General features: G+C 42.6%; 3 protein-coding genes across 4 annotated transcripts; all 3 read right to left on the bottom strand.

Annotated features, from left to right (window-relative positions):
* Positions 1-7,794: 7,794 nt before the first annotated feature.
* LOC118075312 (olfactory receptor 10R2-like) lies at positions 7,795-8,957 on the bottom strand. Its single transcript, XM_035097219.3, has one exon. It carries the CDS (start codon positions 8,955-8,957, stop codon positions 8,013-8,015), a length of 945 nt encoding a protein of 314 aa, XP_034953110.2. The 3' UTR covers positions 7,795-8,012.
* Positions 8,958-14,432: 5,475 nt separating this feature from the next.
* On the bottom strand, positions 14,433-17,216 carry LOC118075313 (olfactory receptor 10T2-like). 2 transcript variants are annotated; one of them, XM_088658429.1, is made up of 2 exons: positions 15,729-17,216; positions 14,433-15,256 (listed from the first exon to the last, which is right to left on the bottom strand). In XM_088658429.1, the coding sequence occupies exons 1-2, from the start codon at positions 16,328-16,330 to the stop codon at positions 14,914-14,916; spliced, it is 945 nt and encodes a 314-aa protein (XP_088514555.1). In that variant the 5' UTR covers positions 16,331-17,216; the 3' UTR covers positions 14,433-14,913. The 2 variants fall into 2 exon arrangements, with proteins under 2 accessions (XP_088514555.1, XP_034953111.2); XM_035097220.3 differs by having other exon boundaries at positions 15,146-17,216.
* A 5,563-nt stretch (positions 17,217-22,779) lies between these two features.
* Positions 22,780-23,960, bottom strand: LOC118075316 (olfactory receptor 10T2-like). The gene has a single exon (XM_060269115.2). It carries the CDS (start codon positions 23,870-23,872, stop codon positions 22,928-22,930), a length of 945 nt encoding a protein of 314 aa, XP_060125098.1. The 5' UTR covers positions 23,873-23,960; the 3' UTR covers positions 22,780-22,927.
* Positions 23,961-24,781: the final 821 nt, after the last annotated feature.

Raw genomic sequence — 24,781 nt, 5'->3', positions numbered from 1 at the left:
TGATGCTGAATCTGAAAATAAACTTTAAAGAGGTTACAGATTGCAACAGTGCTCATCAGCTGATATTTTATACAAAAATACTGGGGGAGATGCTTGTTTATAAAATGATTTTTTATTTTTTGTTCTTTATTAAAATTATTTACTGCCCTTCAGCTGACTATCACAGGCAACTTTACAACATAAAAATACAAAATGCATAGCAGGACAGTAAAAATGCAATAACAATTACAAGTTAGAACAGGAAATTTGATGTGCCTAAAACAGTACTCCATACAGCTGCATGAGAAAAGGCCGCATCCATTTGCCATGTGAAACCAGCAAAATAAATGTTTCACCCCTTAGACCAGGCATCCCCAAACTGTGGCCCTCCAGATGTTTTGGCCTACAACTCCCATGATCCCTAGCTAACAGGACCAGTGGTCGGGGAAGATGGGAATTGTTGTCCAAAACATCTGGAGGGCCGAAGTTTAGGGGTGCCTGTCTTAGACCAATTATTACATTCACTTTACCAACAAGTCTACACTGCAGAGTTGAATGTCTGATATCTCCCCTTCGAGGAATTCTGGGAATGTCTGCCTCCAAGTTCGTGAGGCATTAGAGCCAGTTTACAAAACTGCATTTTCCAAAGACCTAAAATTTTAGCAATCGGACAACATCTTGGCATAGTTCATCACCGAAAATTAAAATTCTATATTCTTTAATTGATGTAATTCCACTGTGAATGAATTTCTGGCTACAGCCCACAAATTGATGAAGAAGCACAGAGGCAAGTGAGCTGAAGGGTTTGAGGCTTCACAATATTCCTGTCAATTACAAAATTAACAGCTTCATAAGGCATAACTTCATAAGATACAATCTAAATCAAATCCCTTATGAATACATAGTGGAAGTGAGGAACAGGTTTAAGGATTTAGATTTGGTGGACAGAGTGCCTGAAGAACTATGGATGGAGGCTCGTAACATTATACAGGAGGCAGCAACGAAAACCATCCCAAGGAAAAGGAAATGCAAGAAAGAAAAATGGCTGTCCAACGAGGCCTTACAAATAGCGGAGGAGAGGAGGCAAGGAAAATGCAAGGGAGATAGGGAAAGATACAGGAAACTGAATGCAGATTTCCAAAAATTAGCAAGGAGAGACAAGATGGTCTTCTTAAATGAGCAATGCAAAGAAATAGAGGAAAACAATAGAATGGGGAAAACCAGAAATCTGTTCAAGAAAATTGGAGATATGAAAGGAACATTTCGTACACGAATTTCCATAATAAAAGACAAAAGTGGTAAGGACCTAACAGAAGCAGAAGACATCAAGAAGAGGTGGCAAGAATACACAGAGGAATTATACCAGAAAGATATGGAGGTCTCGTATACCCCAGGTAGTGTGGTTGCTGACCTTGAGCCAGACATCTTGGAGAGTGAAGTCAAATGGGCCTTAGAAAGCACTGCTAATAACAAGGCCAGTGGAAGTGATGATATTCCAGCTGAACTATTTAAAATTTTAAAAGATGATGCTGTTAAGGTGCTACACCCAATATGCCAGCAAGTTTGGAAAACTCAGCAATGGCCAGAGGATTGGAGAAGATCAGTCTACACCCCAATGCCAAAGAAGGGCAGTGCCAAAGAATGCTCCAACTACCGCACAATTGCGCTCATTTCACACGCTAGCAAGGTTATGCTTAAAATTCTACAAGGCAGGCTTAGGCAGTATGTGGACCGAGAACTCCCAGAAGTGCAAGCTGGATTTCGAAGGGGCAGAGGAACCAGAGACCAAATAGCAAACATGCGCTGGATTATGGAGAAAGCTAGAGAGTTCCAGAAAAACATCTACTTCTGTTTCATTGACTATGCAAAAGCCTTTGACTGTGTCGACCACAGCAAACTATGGCAAGTTCTTAAAGAAATGGGAGTGCCTGATCACCTCATCTGTCTCCTGAGAAATCTCTATGTGGGACAAGAAGCTACAGTTAGAACTGGATATGGAACAACTGATTGGTTCAAAATTGGGAAAGGAGTGTGACAAGGTTGTATATTGTCTCCCTGCTTATTTAACTTATATGCAGAATTCATTATGCGAAAAGCTGGACTAGATGAATCCCAAGCCGGAATTAAGATTGCCGGAAGAAATATCAACAACCTCAGATATGCAGATGACACAACCTTGATGGCAGAAAGTGAGGAGGAATTAAAGAACCTTTTAATGAGGGTTAAAGAGGAGAGCGCAAAATATGGTCTGAAGCTCAACATCAAAAAAACCAAGATCATGGCCACTGGTCCCATCACCTCCTGGCAAATAGAAGGGGAAGAAATAGAGGCAGTGAGAGATTTTACTTTCTTGGGTTCCATGATCACTGCAGATGGTGACAGCAGTCCCGAAATTAAAAGACGCCTGCTTCTTGGGAGAAAAGCAATGACAAACTTAGACAGCATCTTAAAAAGCAAAGACATCACCTTGCCTACAAAGGTCCGTATAGTTAAAGCTATGGTTTTCCCAGTAGTGATGTATGGAAGTGAGAGCTGGACCATCAAGAAGGCTGATCGCCGAAGAATTGATGCTTTTGAATTATGGTGCTGGAAGAGATCTTGAGAGTCCCATGGACTGCAAGAAGATCAAACCTATCCATTCTTCAGGAAATCAGCCCTGGAAGGACAGCTCGTGAAGCTGAGGCTCCAATACTTTGGCCACCTCATGAGAAGAGAAGAATCCTTGGAAAAGACACTGATGTTGGGAAAGATTGAGGACACTAGGAGAAGGGGATGACAGAGGACAAGATGGTTGGACAGTGTTCTCGAAGCTACGAACATGAGTTTGACCAAACTGCGGGAGGCAGTGCAAGACAGGAGTGCCTGGTGTGCTATGGTCCATGGGGTCATGAAGAGTCAGACACGACTAAACGACTAAACAACAACAACAAGACATAACTCTGAACACCACTAAAATATTTTATTGAGGAGCATGCCTATCTTAAGATGCCTTTTGAAGAGTCACACAGTCAGTGTCTATTCAAAATTGTAGCAGCGTCTCCATGGTCTCAGGTTGAAGTCTTCACTAGTCCTGCTAAGCTACCTCTTACCCTTTTGGAAAAATATTGGCTCTGGGGACTTCTGCATAAAAAGCAGTAACTCTGCCATTGAGTATGAATCTTGTGCCCAAGGTCAAAAAGAGTCAGGTGCTTTGAAATTGTTCTTATTTCCCTTTAAAGTGGCATAGACAAGAGCCAAGGGCATGGGTAGGCAAACTAAGGCCAGGGGGTTGGATCCGGCCCAATCGTCTTCTAAATCCGGCCCACAGATGGTCCAGGAAGCAGCATGTTTTTACATGAGTAGAATGTGTCCTTTTATTTAAAATGCATCTCTGGGTTATTTGTGGGGCATAGGAATTCGTTATCCCCCCCCAAAAAAATATATATATAGAGTCGGGCTCACCCCAAGGTCTGAGGGACAGTGGACTGGCCCCCTGCTGAAAAAGTTTGCTGACCCCTGGAGAAGAGCACCTGAAGGGCTGAATGAATGAATTCAAATCAAAGCTGCAGAACCTCAAACCACAATAGACTTACAAGGAGGCAGGATGGATGTTGAGCTCTTCCAAATGACACCAATTTGCCACAATATCCTTTTTATGATGTTTCTACTGAGCATGGAACAAGGTAAACAAGTTTATAAATCCCACCAGATATTATCTCCACGGTATTTCAAAACATAAAGGAAATAAACCATCTTATTATCAATGGGAGTTGTTAAAATCTACAAGTAATAATTAACAATACACGTAATTTTATTGGGTGTATTTCCCCCCCCCAAAAAACTGTTGACTTCATCTCTATATCGATACATTTTATCATAACTACTTGTTTTCCATTTTTTTATTTTATTGTGATGAATATTACAGATTGTTTCGGTGTAAAGTACCATTAGGTCTTTCTGAATAATAATAATAATAATAATAATAATAATAATAATAATAATAATAATTTATTATTTATACCCCGCCCATCTGGCCGGGTTCCCCCAGCCACTCTGGGCGGCTTCCAGAAAAACAGAAATTCTAAAATACAGAAATCCATCAAACATTAAAAGCTTCCCTAAGTGGTGTGTGAATATTGTTTAATAAATAAAAATAGCATACATGGCAAATGGCTCTGGGGTGAGTCACACCCATCGTCAAAAAGGCAGGGAAAGTTCCATCTACAAGTACAATGCTGGCACAAAACGTAACATCTCACAAAGATACTGAAGCCATCTGAGTTCAAGGAGATGAACATAAACTGAATATTTTCACAGAGTATATATTACTGATGCTCCACATTCCAAGCTATGCCCCTTTTCCTTTGCAGAGGGTACTAAAAAATTTCAAGGCAGTATCTGCATTCTCAATGACTTTTGTACCCAGGTGTTCAATCTAATATCTATTATCATGGGTCAAATCTCGGCAATAGATCCAGATTTGGTATTACTTTCCCTAGAAAGGAATAAAACCCAACCATTGACCACTAACCTCTTGCATTTATGTTCTTAGCAGCAGCTAAAATCTCCATTGTTGTCACTGGAAATCCAGGTCCCCATTCTGGGATTGTTGGTTTGGAAGGTTATGGGACATTGAGCCCTCTGAACGTTTAACATGCCAGGGAGGGCTTAGCGGCGGGGAGAAAAAACATCCTGTTTCTATTCTATTTCTGGGTTCAGGCCAGGGAAATTGACCCTACGAAACTGCACGGTGCTGTCTCACCTAGTCGTCAGATCCATGCGATTCTATGAAGAACATCTACATGTGGCCTTCCCGGATATTCAAGCGGCATTTGATACCATCGACAGGAGGTTGCTTTGGGCCAAATTGGAGACTATGGGCTTAGAACCCAGACTTCTTTACCTGATCAAAAAGCTTTATACTAATAACACCTGCTGCATAAAAATCCATTCTGGGAACGAAATCACAACACCAGTCAGTATCAACAGAGGAGTAAAACAGGGCTGCGTACTTGCTCCTACGCTTTTCAATCTTTTTCTCAACGATCTAGCCCCATTACTAAAGCAGGTGGATGCCCACACTCCAAAACTCCAGGCCATAAACATTCCCATCCTCCTGTACGCGGGCGATATGGTTTTGCTCTCGCGGGCCAGAATAGGTCTAAAGCGACTGCATTGAGTACATGTCCAAAATGAACTTATGCTTGAACTTTGAAAAAAGCAAAATCCTGGTGTTTGGTAACTCACGCAAGAGTTATAGCTGGGTTTTTTGGAGGTAAACCCATCCAGCAGGTCTTTAAATTCAATTATCTAGGAATCACCTTTCACCACAGGCTCCTCTGGTCCCCACATCGAGGCGTGGCGGTGAACGCCAGTAAGATATCCATGCAGGCAATTACGCGATTTTTTACAACAAGGGGCAACTCGCATATCCCTTCTGCGCTCAAGATCTTCAATGCCAAGACCATTTCACAACTGCTCTACGGCATTCCAATCTGGATCCCGGGGTTCACCCAGACAGTAGAGCAAGTGCAATCAGCCTTCCTCTACAAGATCTTCTCTGTTCCAAGATGCGTCCCATATGCAGTTTTATGTTTAGAGGGAGCTCAACACAAGGTGGAATCTGTCGCCTGGGCAAGATTCCTTATATTCTGGCTAAAAATCTGCCTCGACTCTGACAGAGATCCCTTCCTCCAGGAAATGCTTTCAGACACCTTCCTCCCCCCCCAGGGCTACAACACTTCAACAGGAAGGTGCAGCAACTGGGGCTTTCAGTAGAACTCCTCCGCTCAATGTCCTTACAATCTGCCAAAGCCACAGTCATAACTAGGTTGTGGGACATTGAGAGACAGGATCTTATAGTGGCAGCAGGCACAACATGTTCCCCCCTTCTTTTCCACCTCCCGTGGGCTCATGAAACAAAACCTAATTATCTTGACTTCCTACTGAACCCACAAGAAAGAAGGGCATTTTCGTTGGCCAGGTTCAACGCAAATCCATCGAACCTCCTGTGGGGAAGATTCTCGGGCAGGGCGAAGGACGAGAGGATCTGTCCGTGTCATGACCCTCAGGTGGAAAGCCTTCTACATATGGTTTTTCATTGTAATCTTTGCGTCGACCTTCGTCAACAATTCCTGGACCGGACCGGCATCCCCAGAAGGAGACCAGAGCGGGAAATCTTACAATTCCTTTTGCTGGGGAAGGACCAGGTCCTCACCAAGATGGTGGCTCAATATCTTAATTTACTATTTTCTCGTCGTTGTACTCTGCAGTCGTCTGAATTATTAGAAGCCCCATTGTCGTGAAAGCAGATTATTCCCTTCTCTCTCTTAACACAGCGTTTGCCACAGTGACAGTTTTAATCTGTTATTATTTTGTCTGCGAGTTTGTTTGATGCCAATAAAGGTTTTACTTACTTACTTACTATTCTATTTGGTAGCTCTTTCTATCCTTTGGCAACGCTGAGCCAAACAGGCATCAACCCTCCCATAAACAAATGGAATGTTATGTTAGCAGCTAATATTATATGGTAAAAAAATGTCTTGGGCATCTAATGTACGTTTTGAGCAGCATTACATGAACAGTTCTTTTCCCCATTGTTGTTGTTGGAACCATAGAATCTTAGAGTTGGAAAGGACCCAAGGGTCACCATTGGCTGTGGTGAGGAGTGCAGGGCCTGCTCCCTTACAAGGCTTTAACCAGCTGGCCTAGGGGGCAAGGCCCAGGCCCTCACACTTGCAGCTATAAAGGGACTCCTATGGCAGAAACAGCCTTGAGATATGCGTATCGCACATTGATCCAGGGGAGTGAAGCCACTATTGGTCTCATCAGCTCAATCAACCGGAGCCTGTCTTCGCGTACAGGGGAAGTCCTCCTTGACACACAAACACACACAGGCACTCCAAATAATCCAGTAACTTCTTTCAGTACTGCCTGCCATTCCCATTCTCCCCAAGTAACAGCTTGCTTACTCTGCTCAGACTCAATGCAGAAAAGGTGCTGAAAAATAGACACCACTCAGACTATTCTCTTCCAACCACAACATACAGTAGAATTGCTTCCCTTCCACACTACTGGATCATGCTGGACCTTGCTTCAGATATTGTGTATTTTCTGGGGAAAGGAAAATCAGCCTGGCAGTTACATTATTCTGGAATGCCAACAGAAGGACAACAACCTCGTGGTCCAATGCAGGAAAATCAGGGGGTGAGGGCACCACTCAGAAATGCTAGCACTATAAATTACATGTCAAATTACACATCTAATTAAGCAATGGGCAACTAAAATGTTATAGCCTTTATTTCGGTATGTTTCTGAAAGTAATGACAGCATCAGGTTTAAATTAAATATGAATGCTAAGATAAATGCATATTGAAAAATTGCAATGCTCCATTTTGTATACAATATATTGTTACATCCTTGCCAACAAGTTACAGAAAGCAAATGTCAGCACAAACCACATGAAAGCAAAGGAGCAGAAATTAAGTGTGTCTGGTTACATGAATTCCAACCTTTGAAAAAGCAACATATATGATACTCTCTTTAATAATAGCCATTACTGGGGACAAGGAAGGGCAGAAATAATTACGTATACAAAGATAAGAAGAAATGGACACCAAACTGACCCCAACCGGAATATACAGGTACCAATCATTCAACAAGAACTATTTTGACACTTCAGTCTCAGCATTTTATGAGCTTGAAATAGTTCTGCGTGAATGATTGGTAGTGAAGATGAGGGCTAGGATTTGGGAGAAAACAAACAGTAATCTTTGGAAACATTTCCTTTGTTGCAGGGCTGAATGATTACAAGTTCATTTATGAGAAAATTCCCACAACCCAATTTATTTTCCAGTGATGTACTAAAGAGAAAATCAAAGTTGTTTGTAAATGCTAGAACAAGGCCACATTTTCCAAGTGAATATTCCATATACAAATGAATTTTAAAAAGATGAGGAAAAGCTACAATACTATTCAAGGTATTCTTTGTCCATGGAACCACACATATTTGTTGGGTTTCATAATTCCTCTTCAAAGTGGATAACACTTTATTTTCACATTTTTTGGGTGCAGGAGATTTTGCTAAGCGATTTCTTAAGCGCTATTTGAACATCTTTGTTTCTCAGGCTGTACACCAAGGGGTTCAACAAGGGAGTCACCATTGTGTAAGAGACAGAAATAAAAGTCGCCTCATCCAGCATGTAACTGGATTTGGGCCCTAAATAGATAATGCCAGCACACCCGAAGTGCACCACGACCACAATAAGATGGGAGGCACAAGTGGAAAAGGCTTTTCGTTTCCCAGCCGTTGTGGGGATTTTCAAGACAGTGTTTGCAATTAAAATGTATGAGAGAAGGATGAACAAGAATGAACAAATTACAACCAAAGCACAAAGGATGAAAACGACCATTTCTCCTATGTAGTTTCGGCCGCAGGCTAATTCAAGCAAAGGTGATAAATCACAGAAGAAGTGCTTAACTCTATTTGGTCCACAGAAAGGCAATGAAAATATGACCATGGTCTCTGATATAGAAAAAATAAATGCAAGTGATACTGAACAAGCCACCAGCTTGGTGCAGAGTCTCTGATTCATTAGAATCGGATAACGTAAAGGTTTGCATATGCACACATATCGGTCATACCCCATCACTGCTAGAAGCATACAATTCGCACCTGCCAAGCCCAGGAAAAGGCACATCTGAGTAGCACAGCCAATGAAGGAAATGGTATTCGTCTCCCTTAGAAGATTTGCAAGCATATTGGGGATAATGTCAAGTGAGTAGCAGATTTCTGAGAAGGAGAGGATTGAGAGGAAGAAGTACATGGGGATGTGGAGGCTGCGATTCAGCCGTATTGTAGTGATGATGATTACATTTCCCAACAAAGTTACCAGGTACATGAGAGAGAACACCAGAAATAACGGAATCTGCAGTTCTGGGAAATTGGAAAATCCAGCAAGGATAAATTCTGTCACCACTGTTTGATTTCCTCTTCCCATTGATGCAGCATCTGAAAATAAACTTTAAAGATGTTACAGATTGCAACAGTGCTCATCAGCTGACGTTTTATACAAAAATACTGGGGGAGATGTTTGTTCATAAAATGTTTTTTTATTTTTTTGTCCTTTATTAAATTTACGTACCGCTTACTATAACAGGCCACTTTACAACATAAAAATGCAAAATGCATATTGTGGCAGTAAAAATGCAATAGCCATAACAAACCATTTGATGTGCCTTAAACAGCACTCCATACAGCCGCCTCAGAAAAGGCCACCTCCATTTGCCCAATGCTAGAGCCGGCCTCTGTAGACAGAGCCTAGCACAACAGTTGTGCAACCAGCAAAATAATTGTGTCAACCCTTAGACCAATTATTACATTCACTTTACCAACAAGTCTACACTGCAGAATGTCTGATATCTCCCCTTCGAGGAATTCTGGGGATGTCTGCCTCCAAGTTAATGAGGCATTAGAGTCAGTTTACAAAACTGCATTTTCCATAGAATTAAAATTTTAGCAATCAGACAACATCTTGGCATAGTTCATCACCGAAGATTAAAATTCTGTAGTCTTTTAATTGATGTAATTCCACTGTGAATGAATTTCTGGCTACAGCCCACAAACTGATGAAGGAGCACAGAGGCAAATGGCTGAAGGTTTTGAGGCTTCACAATATTCCTGTCAATTGCTAAATTAAAAGCATCATAAGGCATAACTCTGAACACCACTAGAATATTTTATTGAGGAGCATGCCTATCTTAAGCTGCCTTCTAAAGAATCACACAGTCAGTGTCTATTCCAAATTGTAGCAGCTCAGCAGGGTCTCAGGTTGAAGTCTTCGCTAGTCCTGCTAAACTACCTCTTACCCTTATGGAAAAAATATGGGATCTGGAGCCTTCTGCATGCAAAGCAGTAACCCTACACTTGAGTATGAATCTTGTGCCCAAGATAAAAAAGAGTCAGTGCCTTGAAACTGTTCTTATTTCCCTTGAAAGTGGCATAGACAAGAGTATCTGAAGGGCTGAATGAATGAATTCAAATCAAAGCTGCAGAATTTCAAACACAATAGACTTACAAGGAAGCAGGATGGATCTTGAGCTCTCCCAAATGACACCAATTTGCCACAATATCCTTTTTATGATGTTTTTTATTGAGCATGGAATGATGTAAACAAGTTTATAAATCCCACCAGATATTATCTCTACGGTGTTTCAAAACATAAAATAAATCAACCATCTTATTATCAATGGGAGTTGTTAGAATCTACAAGTAATAATTAACAATACATCTAATTTTATTGGGTGTATTTTTTTCTAAAGTTGTTGACTTCATCACTATATCAATACATTTTATTATGTCCACTTGATATTCGATTTTTATTTTATCACGAATATTTCAGATTTTTTGTGTAAACTGCAATTAGGTCTTTCTGATTAAGTCGTGTGTGAATATAGTTTAATAAATAAAAATAGTACAGGACAAATGGTTCTGGGTAAGCCACACCCATTGTCAAAAAGGCAGGGAAAGTTCCATCTACAAGTACAATGCTAGCACAAAACGTAACATCTCACAAAGATTCTAAAGCCATCTGGGTTCAAGGAGATGAACCTAAACTGAATATTTTCACAGATTATATATTACTGATGCTCCACATTCCAAGCTATGCCCCTTTTCCTTTGCAGAAGATACTAAAGAATTTCAAGGCAGTATCTGCATTCTCAATGACTTTTGTACCCAGGTGTTCAATCTAATATCTATTATCATGGGTCAAATCTCGGCAATGGATCCAGATTTGGTATTACTTTCCCTAGAAAGCAATAAAACCCAACCATTGACCACTAACCTCTTGCGTTTATGTTCTAAATCTCCATTGTTGTCACTGGAAATCCAGGTCCCCATTCTGGGATTGTTGGTTTGGAAGGTTATGGGACATTGTGCTCTCTGAACGTTTAACATGCCAGGGAGGGCTTAGCGGCGGGGAGAAAGAACATCCTGTTTCTATTCTATTTGGTAGCTCTTTCTATCCTTTAGCATCGCTGAGCCAAACAGGCATCAACCCTCCCATAAACAATTGGAAAAGTTATGTCATTCACAGCTAATATTATATGGTAAACCAATGTCTTGGGCATCTACTGTACGTTTTGAGCAGCATTACATGAACGGTTCTTTTTCCTGTTGTTGTTGTTGGAGCCCTAGAATATTAGAGCTGGAAAGGACCCAAGGGTCACCATTGGCTGTGGTGAGGAGTGCAGGGCCTGCTCCCTTACAAGGCCTTTACCAGCTGGCCTAGGGGGCGAGGCCCAGGCCCTCACACTTGCAGCCATAAAGGGACTCCTGTGGCAGAAACAGCCTCGAGATTTGCATATCGCACATTGATCCAGGGGAGAGAAGGCTATTACATCTGGTGAGGAATCACGTACCTTACGCAGAAGCAAGAGAACCCCAAAGGGTGCAGCACCCAAAAGGTATGCTGATGAGTTTGCTAAAAAAAGCCAAATCTGTTGTTAGTAGCTCAGAGAAGGTTTTTGAACCTTCAAGCTTCCAAGGACTCTTCCAAGAGTCCAAGCTTTGGACTCAAGCTTTGGACTCAAAGGATGCTGAGCCATGGTTAAATGCCATGAAAGCTGAACTTGATTCCTTGGAATGGAACAAGACCTGGGAACTAGTCCCAATAGTTCCAGGAATAAAGCTGCTTGACAGCAAATGGGTCTTCAAGGCTGTAGTAAATGACCACCAGGCGTGAGGCACATCTCCGCCTGCAGATAGGCCACCGTTTGATCACCGGCTATGAGGCACACTTCCCCTTGCAGGCCACAGCCTGACCTTCGGGCGTGAGGCACACTTCCGCCCCCAGCTTACCTTCCAAGTCCCGGACTGCAGAATCCGGGACCGGCAGCCATGTGACACCGGAAGTTGCGTCGACGTAACTTCCGGTGTCGCTTTGCCCTTCTATGGGCACCAAAAATGGCCGCCGCCAGCTTCAAACGTAGCTTCTACGCATGACCGGAAGTGCGCCGATGCACCTTCCGGTGCCGCCCCACCCATCTATGGGCACCAAAGTCTACGCACTTCCGGTCATGCGTAGATGCGACTTTTGAAGCCGGTGGCAGCCATTTTTTGTGCCCATAGAAGGGCAAATCAGAAAAAAATGGACGCCGGCAGGAGAAAATAACGGAGAAAAATGGGAGACAAAGTGATACGGGGGACCACCGGGAAAAGGTAAGTAAAAACGGGGGTTTCCTGGGGAAAACGGGGTACTTGGCAGCTATGGCCCCCAGGCAAGCCGCAGCTGTCTGAACGTCCATCGTGCCCTCAGTTTCACCTTTTGCTTTCTTAGCAGTCTGCGGTGCCCTGTCTGTGACCCCTGTCTGCTTTCGATTACCCTTTCCTCAAGGGGAAAGTGACGCTGTGGAAACAGGTACCGAAATAACTTTGTCCCACCCCACGACCTTGTGATTGGAGGATGTGCAAAGGGCACAGTCCAAAATGCATCTGCCTGATTCTGCATTTTCTGCTAATAAAAAGAGCTTTCTGCTGAGCTGGAAATTCAACTTGCTTTCGCACAGCTCACTTGCAACAACTCCTTGACTCGTGTCTTTCACTTCAAAGGCGAAGACAGACCAAAATGGAAATGTAGTAAGACACAAAGCCAGACTGGTATTCAGAGGTTTTTCACAGATACCAGGAGAAGATTATCACCCACCGTGAAATATGAGAGCATTAGGCTTATACTCAAAATTGCTGCAGAAGAGAATCTTCATGTTTCACATCACGATGTGAACACAGCTTTTTTGTACGGATCCTTGGGTGAGTCGCTTTACATGCTTCCACCTGATGAAGTAGAGGTAGAGAAGGAATTTGTTTGTGCTCTTAAGAAATCCCTATATGGTCTCAAACAGTGTGCCCGATTCTGGAACTCTAAAATCACAGAAACTTTGTTTTTGCTAGGTTTTCAGCAAGGCAAATCTGATCCATGTGTGTTTGTCAAAGAGGAGGGGCAAGAGAAACTTTATTGTGTATTTTATGTGGATGACATTATTTTCTTTTGGAAAAATGCCAATCTGTACAGTAACGCCCTAGCTCAATTAAAGGAGCACTTTGATATGAAGGATCTTGGTGAGGTTACCAACTATCTCTTTGGAGATAGAAAGAGAACAAAAGGTAATGTTTTGGTACACCAGTCACAGAAAATTGCTGGTGTATTAACCAAACTGAACTTGGTTGATGGAAAAACCCTGTGGATACTCCAATGGTAACAGGTTTTTCAGGCAGATGATACTGATGAAGCATTTTCTGACACTACACTGTACAGGTGTGTTCTAGACAAACTAAACTTCATTGCCAGATGTTCAAGACCTGATATTGCAGTCAGCACTAATTTGCTGAGCAGACATGCTAACAATCCTACAGTTAAGGATCGGAAAGCACTGAAATGCATGGCACGTTATCTGAAAGGTACCATGCACTACAGACTGAGATTCACTAATCAGAAGTCTGGAGGTCTTGAGATATTTGCAGATGCAAGTTTTGGAAGTGATGCCATGGATGGTAAAAGCACTTCAGGTGTTTGTTACATGTACAACCGGAGTCTATTTGACTGGCCGTGCAGGAAGCAAACAACAGGAAGTCTGAGTTCTTGTGAAGCTGAACTCAATGCATTGCCATATTCCCTTATGGATTGTGAATGGTTGTTGCAATTGTGCAAAGTCATGAGAATTTATGTAAAGTGTCCTATTCAGGTTTATCAGGAGAACAAAGCATGTTTGACTTTGCTAACTTCTGAGAGTTGCAAGCAAAGCAAGAACCACTTGCAGTTAAAATTACAACGTGCAAGGGAATGTGTTCAGAGTGGACTCGTAAAGGTGTCCTACATGCCATGAAAAGAAATTCCTGCTGATTTGTTGTCCAAGGTTGTTCCCAAAGAACAACACTGTACCTATGTACAGAAACTGGGATTGTTTATCACTGCCCAGTGAGATGTACAGAAAGGGGCAGGATGTCAGATTTCTGTTTGTCTCACTGCGCAGTGAATCGTCACAAGACAGTCACAGGACTGTTGTTTACACATTCCAGAAGAAGGACTGCTGGAGCACAGGAAACAGATGTTGGTGTATTTCTGTTTCCGTCTGTCCCCCCCCCCCTCGGATGTATCTCAGAGAGAGAAGACATGTTTTATGTTTCTGTTTAGATTACAGCCTCATGCCTCAATCCTCTGCATATTTACTCTGCAAGATTTATGGAACATGTGCCTGAGATCAAAACAGTCTCAGGTCATGAATCACGTCGGGAGGAGGCAGGAAACATTCCTGCGTGTCGACCGGGGAATCGTTCGCCACTGCCCCCCCCCACGCCAGCTCCCGACAGTAGCCTGGATGTGCAGTGCGATGCTGTTGTGGCTGTGTGCGGTGCGTGGTGGACAGCTCAGCAGGATACCCATCCTCTTCGCCAGTGAAATATACTCGGAGTCCTGTAGTGACTTCATGCTCTTTATTGCAGCTTGTAAAACAGTGAATGAAAGGCCCCCCAAACCTCAGACTTTTATATACATTATTTACACAATGAGTCCCGTCTGATTGGCCGATTCTGCTTCCCTCCTGGAGCCTGATTGCTCTTTTCCTGCAAGCCAATCAGTTGTTGCATTCTAAGATCCAAGCTTAGTACATAACAAAAAGTTTCCTTTGTTGTGGGGCTGAATGATTACAGGTTCATTTATGAGAAAATTCCCACAACCCAATTTATTTTCCAGTGATGTACTAAAGAGAAAATCAAAGTTGTTTGTCAATGCTAAAGCAAGGCCACATTTTTCCAAGTGAATATTCCAAATACAAATGATTTTTTTCAAAAAAATGAGAAAAAGCTACAATACTATTTGAGGCATCCTTTGTCCATTAAACTACAGATACAGTATTTGTTGGGTTTCATAATTCCTCTTCAAAGTGGATAACACTTTATTTTTATATTCTTTGGGTGCAGGAGCTTTTGCCAAGCGATTTCTTAAGCGCTATTTGGACATCTTTGTTTCTCAGGCTGTACACCACGGGGTTCAATAAGGGAGTCACCATTGTGTAAGAGACAGTAATAAAAGTAGTCTCATCTAGCGTGTAACTGGATTTCGGCCCTAAATAGATAATGCCAGCACACCCAAAGTGCACTACGACCACAATAAGATGGGAGGCACAAGTGGAAAAGGCTTTTCGTTTCCCAGCCGTTGTGGGGATTTTCAAGACAGTGTTTGCAATTAAAATGTATGAGAGAAGGATGAACACGAATGCACAAATTACAACCAAAACACAAATACAAATGATTTTTTTCAAAAAAATGAGAAAAAGCTACAATACTATTTGAGGCATCCTTTGTCCATTAAACTACAGATACAGTATTTGTTGGGTTTCATAATTCCTCTTCAAAGCAGATAACACTTAATTTTCAGATTCTTTGGGTGCAAGAGCTTTTGCCAAGCGATTTCTTAAGCGCTATTTGGACATCTTTGTTTCTCAGGCTGTACACCACGGGGTTCAACAAGGGAGTCACCATTGTGTAAGAGACAGAAATAAAAAGAGTCTCATCTAGCGTGTAACTGGATTTCGGCCTTAAGTAGATAATGCCAGCACACCCGAAGTGCACCACGACCACAATAAGATGGGAGGCACAAGTGGAAAAGGCTTTTCGTTTCCCAGCCGTTGTGGGGATTTTCAAGACAGTGTTTGCAATTAAAATGTATGAGAGAAGGATGAACAGGAATGAGCAAAACACAACAAAAAAAGAAATCATGAAAATGACAGTTTCTCCTATGTAGTTACGGCCGCAGGCTAATTCAAGCAAAGGTGCTAAATCACAAAAGAAGTGCTTAAGTTTATTTGGCCCACAGAAAGGCAAGGTAAATATGATTGTAGCTTCTGTGGTGGAAAAAAGAAATCCAGTTGTTGCTGAACAAGCTACCATCTTGGTGCAGAGTCCTTGATTCATCAGAATCTGATAACGTAAAGGTTTGCATATGGAGACATATCGGTCATACCCCATCACTGCTAGAAACATACAATTTGTGCACCCAAAGCCCAGGAAAAGCCACATCTGAGTAGCACAGCCAATGAAGGAAATGGTCTTCTTCTCTCTTAGGAGATTTGCAAGCATATTGGGGATAATGACAAGTGAGTAGCAGATTTCTGAGAAGGAGAGGATGGAGAGGAAGAAGTACATGGGGATGTGGAGGCTGCGGTTCAGCCGTATCGTAGTGATGATGATTACATTTCCCATCAAAGTTACCAGGTACATGAGAGAGAACACCAGAAACAACATAACCTGCAGTTCTGCGAAACGGGAAAATCCAACAAAGATAAATTCTGTCACCACCGTTTGATTTTCTCTTCCCATTGATGCTGCATCTGAAAATAAACTTTAAAGGTGTTACAGATTGCAACAGTGCTCATCAGCTGACTTTTCATATAAAAATGCTGAGGGGAAATGCTTGTTCATAAAATTATTTTTCATTTTTCTTATTTATTAAATTTACGTAGCGTCCTTCAACTGTGTATCACATGCCTGTACAATATAAAAATACAAAATGCATAACAGGACCCTAAAAATGCAATAACAAGAACAGATTAAAGAATAAATCATTTCATGCGCTTTAAACAACACTCCATTACAGCTGCCTGAGAACTCCCTGCCTCCATTTGCCTAACGGTAGAGCTGGCCTCAGTAAACAGAACCAAGCACAACAGTTGTGCAACCAGCAAAATAGTTGTGTCACCCCATAGACATATTACATTCACTTTATCAACAAGTCTACATTGCAGAGTTGAATGTTTGATAGATCGGGTCCTCCCTTAGAAGAGGGCATGTGTTGCGGTGGGGCCTGGCAACCAAACCTTTGTTGTGGGTGGGAACATTGGAGTGGCCACAACACCCTATTGGTGGTCCCTTGATATAGGGAGCAATTGGGCTTGAGGGATGCTGGTCAAAGCGATTAGGGGACCACTATTTAACTGACACACATTTCTCTAAGCTTCCACTTTCAGGTTCAGTGCATCAGAACACCTGCCCACCTCTCCCTAGGGCTTGCTGATCAGAAGGTCGGCGGTTCGAATCCCTGTGACGGGGTGAGCTCCTGTTGCTCGGTCCCAGCTCCTGCCAACCTAGCAGTTCGAAAGCATGTCAAAATGCAAGTAGATAAATAGGAACCGCTACAGCGGGAAGGTAAACAGCGTTTCCATGCGCTGCTCTGGTTTGCCAGAAGCGGCTTTGTCATGCTGGCCACATGACCTGGAAGCTATACGCTGTCTCCCTCGGCCAATAATGCGAGATGAGCGCGCAACCCCAGAGTCGGTCACGACTGGACCTAATGGTCAGGGGTCCCTTTACCTTTACCTTTGACCTTGCTATGCCGTTGTGTGTTGCCTGTCTTTGGGACGGGCACGGCAGGAATTTTCCCCACTTGGCTGATTGGCTGGTGCCACTTGGGTTTTGCCTGCCGCATAGCAAATCGTCACAACTTGTAAGGTTGCGGATAGGCTCTGGTTCAGGTGGATTGGGGTGGCAGGATGCCTAGCCATCCCTATGCATTGGGCATTCCTTTAAGAAGGAATCCATGGAGTCATGGTTGGTCTTCCCCATGCGTGGTTGTGCCCGGAGCCTGAGTCCAGGGCTCATCTGGGTGGAGGCCGAGCAGGGCTCCTGCTTGCCACAGTCCCAGGTGTTCACCCAAGGCTGACTTACGGTTGATCCCCAGAGTCAGCACTGCCTGCAGGGCTGCAGGTAGCTAGTCGAACCGGAGCCTTTGCAACCACTCACTTGATTGTAATCAATAAAGTTGTGGCCTAAATTCTGTCCAAAACCAAACCAACAATTTGAGTCTTGTCTGAAATTATTTCTGGGGGTGGTTAAAAGGTCTCCACACAGAACTCCCATTCAAGGAAACATGAGAATGTCTGCTCCTAAGTTAGTGAGGCATTAGAGCCAGTTTACAAAATTGCTAAAATTTTTGTTCTATGGAAAATGCAATCAGACATCATCTTGGTTTATGAAAATTCTGTACTCGTTTAATTGAAGTAATCCTACTGTGAATGAATGTTGGCTACAGACCACAAACTGACAAAACAGTGGAAGAGTTTGAGACCTCACAATATTCCCGTCAATTGCAGAATTAACAGCACCACAAGGCATAACTCTGAACTCCACTAGAATCTTTTCCTGAGGATCATGCCTATCTGAACCTACCTTTTTAAGAGTCACACATTCAGTGTCTATTCCAAATTGTAGCACCTCAGCAGGGTCTCAGGTTGAAGTCTTCACTAGTCCTGCCAAGCTACCTCTTACCCTTTTGGGAAAATATTGGATCTGGAGCCTTCTGCATGCAAAGCAGTAACCCTACCATTGAGTATGAAGCTTGTACCCAAGATAAAAGAGTCAGGTTCCTTGAAACTGTTCTTATTTCCCTTTAAAGTGGCATAGACAAGAGTATCTGAAGGGCTGAATGAATGAATTCAAATCAAAGCTGCAGAACCTCAAACCACAATAGACTTACAAGGAAGCAGGATGGATCTTGAGCTCTTCCAAATGACACCAATTTGCCACAATACCCTTTTTATGATGTTTTTATTGAGCATGGAATGATGTAAACAAGTTTATAAATCCCACCAGATATTATCTCTACGGTGTTTCGAAACATAAAATAAATCAACCAATGGGAGTTGTTATCAATGGGAGTTGTTAACATCTACAAGTAATAATTAAGAATACACGTAATTTTATTGGGTGTATTTTTTTCTAAAACTGTTGACTTCATTTCTATATCGATACATTTTATTATGTCTACTTGTTTTCCATTTTTTATTTTATCATGATGAATATTACAGATTGTTTCGGTGTAAAGTGCCATTAGGTCTTTCTGATTAAATGGTGTGTGAATATTGTTTAATAAATAAAAATAGCGTATAGGGCAAATGGCTCTGGGGTAAGCCACACCCATCGTCAAAAAGACAGGAAAAATTCCATCTACAAGTACAATGCTAGCACAACGCCTAACATCTCACAAGGATACTGAAGACATCCGGGTTCAAGAAGATGAACATAAACTGAATATTTTCACAGGTTATATCTTATTGATGCTCCACAATCCAAGCTAAGCCCCTTTTTGTAATTTTAGTGGTGTCAGCCGCCCTGAACCCGGTTTTGACTGGGGAGGGCGGGGTAGAAATAAAAATTTATTAATTTATTAATTTATTATTATTATTATTATTATTATTATTATTATTATTATTATTATTATTATCCTTTGCAGAGGATACTAAAAAATTTCATGGCACTATCTGCATTCTTAGGCCCTCACACTTCCAGCTATAAAGAGACTCCTGTGGCAATGAGGATTGGACCATTGGCTGTGGTGAGGACTGCAGGGCCTGCTCCCTTACAAGGACTTTACCAGCTGGCCTAGGGGGCGAGTCCCAGGCCCTCAAACTTCCAGCTTTAAAGAGACTCCTATGGCAGAAATGGCCATCTTGGCTGTTGAACCCACTATTAGTCTCATCAGTTCAATCTACCAGAGCCTGCCTGCGCATACAGTCAAACTTCGGTTTGCGGCCGCCTCCGTTTGCGACCGCTTTGGTTTCCAACCACTGCGAACCCAGAAGTGTTTACATCCGGGTTCCGCGGCGCAGTGCGCGTGTGCGCAAAAGCGTGCCTTCGGGGAGCGACCGCCTCCGCGGAACGGATTGTGGTCGCAAACCGAGGTACCACTGTACAGGGGAAGTCCTCCTTGACGCGCAAACACACACAGGCACTACAAATAATCCAGTAACTTCTTTCAATACTGCCCATTCAATTCCCATTCTCCCCAGGTAACAGCTTGCTTGCTCTGCTCAGATTGAAGTGAGGAAAAGGTGCTGAAAAATGGACACCATTCAGACTATTCTCTCCCCAACCATACTGAAATAAAAAAAATAAGGTCTTATATATGTTATAACTGTAGTGTTCACCAATGTACACAAGTACACAAGTACCAAGCAGACACAAGTACACAAGTACACAATGTACACAAGTACACAAGTACGAAGCAGAAACGTACACAAGTGTATGGGCCACATGTGTGAAGCAGCACAGGAGGACAGCCCTGAAACCATTTTGGACTCCCAAACTGACAAAATGTTTCTCTGCAAGGAAGGAGGGGGTGAGGGAACCTTCCCATTGTCTCAGGAATTAAAGTGATTACCATCTCAAAGGAATGGCCAGACTACCAGGAAGGGCAATCTGAAAAGGCATTATCAGATAGCCTGGCAGACAGGGGATAAACAAAGTACTCAGATTTCTGTTGTAGACCGCCATTTTCTGTGATGTAGCTATGATGTATCTGGGGGGTGGTCTTGAGCTACACCCCTTCTGTGATGTATGTATGATGTTTCTGGGTCTTGGACTCCAGGGTGGGTAATTTAAATGTCTATATAAGGGCAGGCATGCCTTGGTTCTGGGTTCTCCTCTTTTCTCCTGCGTGAGAGGGAGCACCCTGTTGCAACAGTTCAATAAAGATCAAGCTTACTAGCTGCTTTGCTTCTCAATATTCTCTGGTTGGCCTCTGTTATTTTCTCCTACCAATGGAGAGAACCTACAAAGGACTCTACAAGGACTCTTGTGTACCCCATAAGGGAATAAGGGCAGATTTTGTTTATTGCAACACCATAAAGTAGAATTGCACCCAACCCCTTCCACGTTACTGAATCATGTTTGACCTTTCTTCAGATATTTCATATTTTCTAAGAGAAGGAAAATCAGCCTCGTAACTACATTATTCTGGAATGCCAACAGAAGGACAACAACCTCATGTGGTCCAATGCAGGAAAATCAGGGGGTGAGGAGACCACTCAGACATGCTAGAACTTCAAATCACACATCTAATCAAGTAATGGGCAAATAAAATATTATAGCCTTTCTTTGGGAATGGTTCTCAAAGTAATTAAAGTGTCATGTTTAAATTATATAAATATGAATGCTAAAATAAATGCATATTGAAAAATAACAATGCTCCATTTTGTGTACAGTATATTGTTATGCCATTGCCAACACTTTACAGAAAGCAAATGTCACAACAGACCACATGAAAGCAAAAGAGCAGAAATTGTGTTTGGTTACATGAATTCTAACCTTTGAAAAAGCAGGTATGCTTTTTTATTATTCCCTCTTTAAAAATGGCCATTACTGGGGACAAGGAAGGGCGGCAAAAGCCATCTCCACAAAGATAAACGGAACCACACACCAAACTGACCCCAACTGAAATATACAGGTACCCAATTTATTTTCCAGTGATGTACTAAAGAGAAAATCAAAGTTGTTTGTAAATGCTAAAGCAAGGCCACATTTTTCCAAGTGAATATTCCATATATATGGAAGAAGCAGACCATTTGGATCCCTTCCAGTCGGGATTCAGGCCTCATCATAGGACTGAAACTGCCTTGGTCGCACTGGTTGATGATCTCCGGCGGGCTAGGGACAAAGGTGAGAGCTGTTTCCTAGTTCTGCTGGATCTCTCAGCGGCTTTTGACACCATCGGCCATAACATCCTTCTGGACCGTCCAGAGGGCTTGGGAGCTGGGGGCACTGTTATACAGCATAGCTGCCAAGTTCTCCCTTTTTTTTAAGGGAAATTCCCTTATGCTGAATAGGCTTCCTCGCGAGAAAAGGGAAAACTTGGCAGCTATGTTATACAGTGGTTCCGCTCCTTCCTCCTGGGCCGTGTTCAGAAAGTGGTGGTGGGGGCTGAGTGTTCGGACCCCTGGGCTCTCACTTGTGGGGTGCCTCAGGGCTCTGTCCTCTCCCCCATGCTTTTTAATATCTACATGCAGTCGCTGGGAGAGATCATCAGGGGGTTTGGGCTGGGTGTTCATCAGTATGCGGATGATACCCAGCTCTACCTATCTTTCAAATCAGAGCCAGTGAAGGCGGTGAAGGTCCTGTGTGAGTGCCTGGAGGCGGTTGGAGGATGGATGGCGGCTAACAGATTGAGGTTGAATCCTGACAAGACAGAAGTACTGTTTGTGGGGGACAGGAGGCGGGCAGGTGTGGAGGGCTCCCTGGTCCTGAATGGGGTAACTGTGCTCCTGAAGGACCAGGTGCGCAGCCTGGGAGTTATTCTGGACTCACAGCTGTCCATGGAGGCACAGGTCAATTCTGTATCCAGGGCAGCTGTCTATCAGCTCCATCTGGTACGCAGGCTGAGACCCTACCTGCCCACGGACTGTCTCACCAGAGTGCTGCATGCTCTAGTTATCTCTCGCTTGGACTACTGCAATGCGCTTTACGGGGGCTACCTTTGAAAGTGACTCGGAAACTACAATTAATCTAGAATGTGGCAGCTAGAGTGGTGATTGGGAGCGGTCGTCGAGACCACATAACACCGGTCTTGAAAGATCTACATTGGCTCCCAGTACGTTTCCGAGCACAGTTCAAAGTGTTGGTGCTGACCTTTAAAGCCCTAAATGGCCTTGGTCCAGTATACCTGAAAGAGCGACTCCACCCCCATCATTTTGCCTGGACACTGAGGTCCAGCACCGAGGGCCTTCTGGCGGTTCCCTCATTGCGAGAAGCCAAGTTGCAGGGAACTAGGCAGAGGGCCTTCTCGGTAGTGGCGCCCACCCTGTGGAACGCCCTCCCAGCAAATGTCAAAGAGAAAAACAACTACCAGACTTTTAGAAGACACCTGTTCAGGGAGCCTTTTAATGTTTAATCCATTATTGTATTTTATTTTTGTTGGAAGCCGCCCAGAGTGGCTGGGGAAACCCAGCCAGATGGGCGGGGTATAATATAATAATAATAATAATAATAATAATAATAATAATAATAATAATAATAATATACAAATGAATTTTTAAAAAGATGAGAAAAATCTACAATACTAATTGAGGCATTCTTTGTCCATTAAACTACAGATACAGTATTTGTTGGGTTTCATAATTCCTCTTCAAAGTGGGTAACACTTAATCTTCACATTCTTCGGGTGCAGGAGCTTTTGCCAAGCGATTTCTTAAGCGCTATTTGGACATCTTTGTTTCTCAGGCTGTACACCAAGGGGTTCAACAAGGGAGTCACCATTGTGTAGGAGACAGAAATAAATGTAGTCTCGTCTAGCGTGTAACTGGATTTGGGCCCTAAATAGATAATGCCAGCACACCCGAAGTGCACTACGACCACAATAAGATGGGAGGCACAAGTGGAAAAGGCTTTTCGTTTCCCAGCTGTTGTAGGTATTTTCAAGACAGTGTTTGCAATTAAAATGTATGAGAGAAGGATGAACAAGAATGAACCGATTACAACCAAAAAGGAAATCATGAAAATGACAGTTTCTCCTATGTAGTTTCGGCCGCAGGCTAATTCAAGCAATGGTGCTAAATCACATAAGAAGTGCTTGAGTTTATTTGGTCCACAGAAAGGCAATGAAAATATGATAATGGTCTCTGATGTAGAAAAAATAAATGCAAGTGATACTGAACAAGCCACCAGCTTTTTGCAGAGTCTTTGATTCATTAGAATCGGATAACGTAAAGGTTTGCATATGCACACATATCGGTCATAGCCCATCACTGCTAGAAGCATACAATCTGTGCACCCAAAGCCCAGGAAAATGCACATCTGAGTAGCACAGCCAATGAAGGAAATGGTCTTCTTCTCTCTTAGGAGATTTGCAAGCATATTGGGGATAATGACAAGGGAGTAGCAGATTTCTGAGAAGGAGAGGATGGAGAGGAAGAAGTACATGGGGATGTGGAGGCTGCGGTTCAGCCGTATCGTAGTGATGATGATTACATTTCCCATCAAAGTTAGCAGGTACATGAGAGAGAACACCAGAAACAATGGAACCTGCAGGTCTGGGAAATTGGAAAATCCAGCAAGGATAAATTCCGTCACCGCTGTTTGATTTTTTCTTCCCATTGATGCCGCATCTGAAAATAAACTTTAAAGGTGTTACAGATTGCAACAGTGCTCATCAGCTGATGTTTTATACAAAAATACTTGGGGGAAATGCTTGTTCATAAAATTATTTTTCATTTTTCATTTTCCTTATTTATTAAATTTACGTAGCGTCTTTCGATTGAGTATCACATGCCAGTACAATATAAAAAGGCTGCCTCCAAGTTCGTGAGGTATTAGATCCAGTTTACAAAACTGCATTTCCTTGAGAAGTAAAATTTTCGCAATCAGAAAACATCTTGGCATAGTTTATCACCTTAAATTAAAATTTTGCATTCTTATAATTGGGGAAGCTCTGCTGTGAATGAATGTCTGGCTACAGCCCATAAACTCATGAAGGAGCACAGAGGCAAGTGAGCTGAAGAGTTTGAGACGCCACCATATTCCTGCCAATTGCAAAATTATCAGGATCACAAAACATAACTCTGAACTCCACTAGAATCTTTTTCTGAAGATCATAGCTATCCTAACCTTCCTTCACAGGCAGGCAGTGTCTATTCCAAATTGTAGCAGCTCTCCAGGGTCTCATGTTGAATTCTCCACTAGTCCTGCTAAGCTACCTCATACCCTTTTGGGAAAATATTGGATCAGTATTGAAGCAGTAACCCTACCATTGAGCATGAAGCTTTTGGTCAAGATAGAAAGAGTCGGGTGCTTTGAAACTGTTCTTATCTCCCTTTAAAGTGGTATAGACAAGAGCAGTTCAAATAAAATCCTGCAGTTCAAATAAAACCCGCAGAACCTCAAAACACAATAAACTTCTTCAGTTATCAACCAGGAAAAATATATATACCAAAGAATTCTTACAAGGAAGAAGGTTTGGTTTTCCAAATGACAGCAGTATGCCACACTGTCTTTTTTTACAATGTT

This window comes from Zootoca vivipara, chromosome 15 (genome assembly GCF_965207765.1).
Source record: "Zootoca vivipara chromosome 15, rZooViv2.hap1.1, whole genome shotgun sequence".
In the NCBI taxonomy this organism is placed as follows: Eukaryota; Metazoa; Chordata; class Lepidosauria; order Squamata; family Lacertidae; genus Zootoca; species Zootoca vivipara.
This window is presented reverse-complemented; position numbering and strand designations above follow the sequence as displayed.

Coding starts and splice junctions, on each gene's coding strand:
- LOC118075313 (XM_088658429.1), bottom strand. CDS start 16,330: ATGGGAAGAGAAAATCAAACGGTGGTGACAGAATTTATCTTTGTTGGA. Junction 15,257..15,728: donor GGAGAAACTGTCATTTTCAT/GATTTCTTTTTT, acceptor AAAAATCATTTG/TATTTGTGTTTTGGTTGTAA.
- LOC118075312 (XM_035097219.3), bottom strand. CDS start 8,957: ATGGGAAGAGGAAATCAAACAGTGGTGACAGAATTTATCCTTGCTGGA.
- LOC118075316 (XM_060269115.2), bottom strand. CDS start 23,872: ATGGGAAGAAAAAATCAAACAGCGGTGACGGAATTTATCCTTGCTGGA.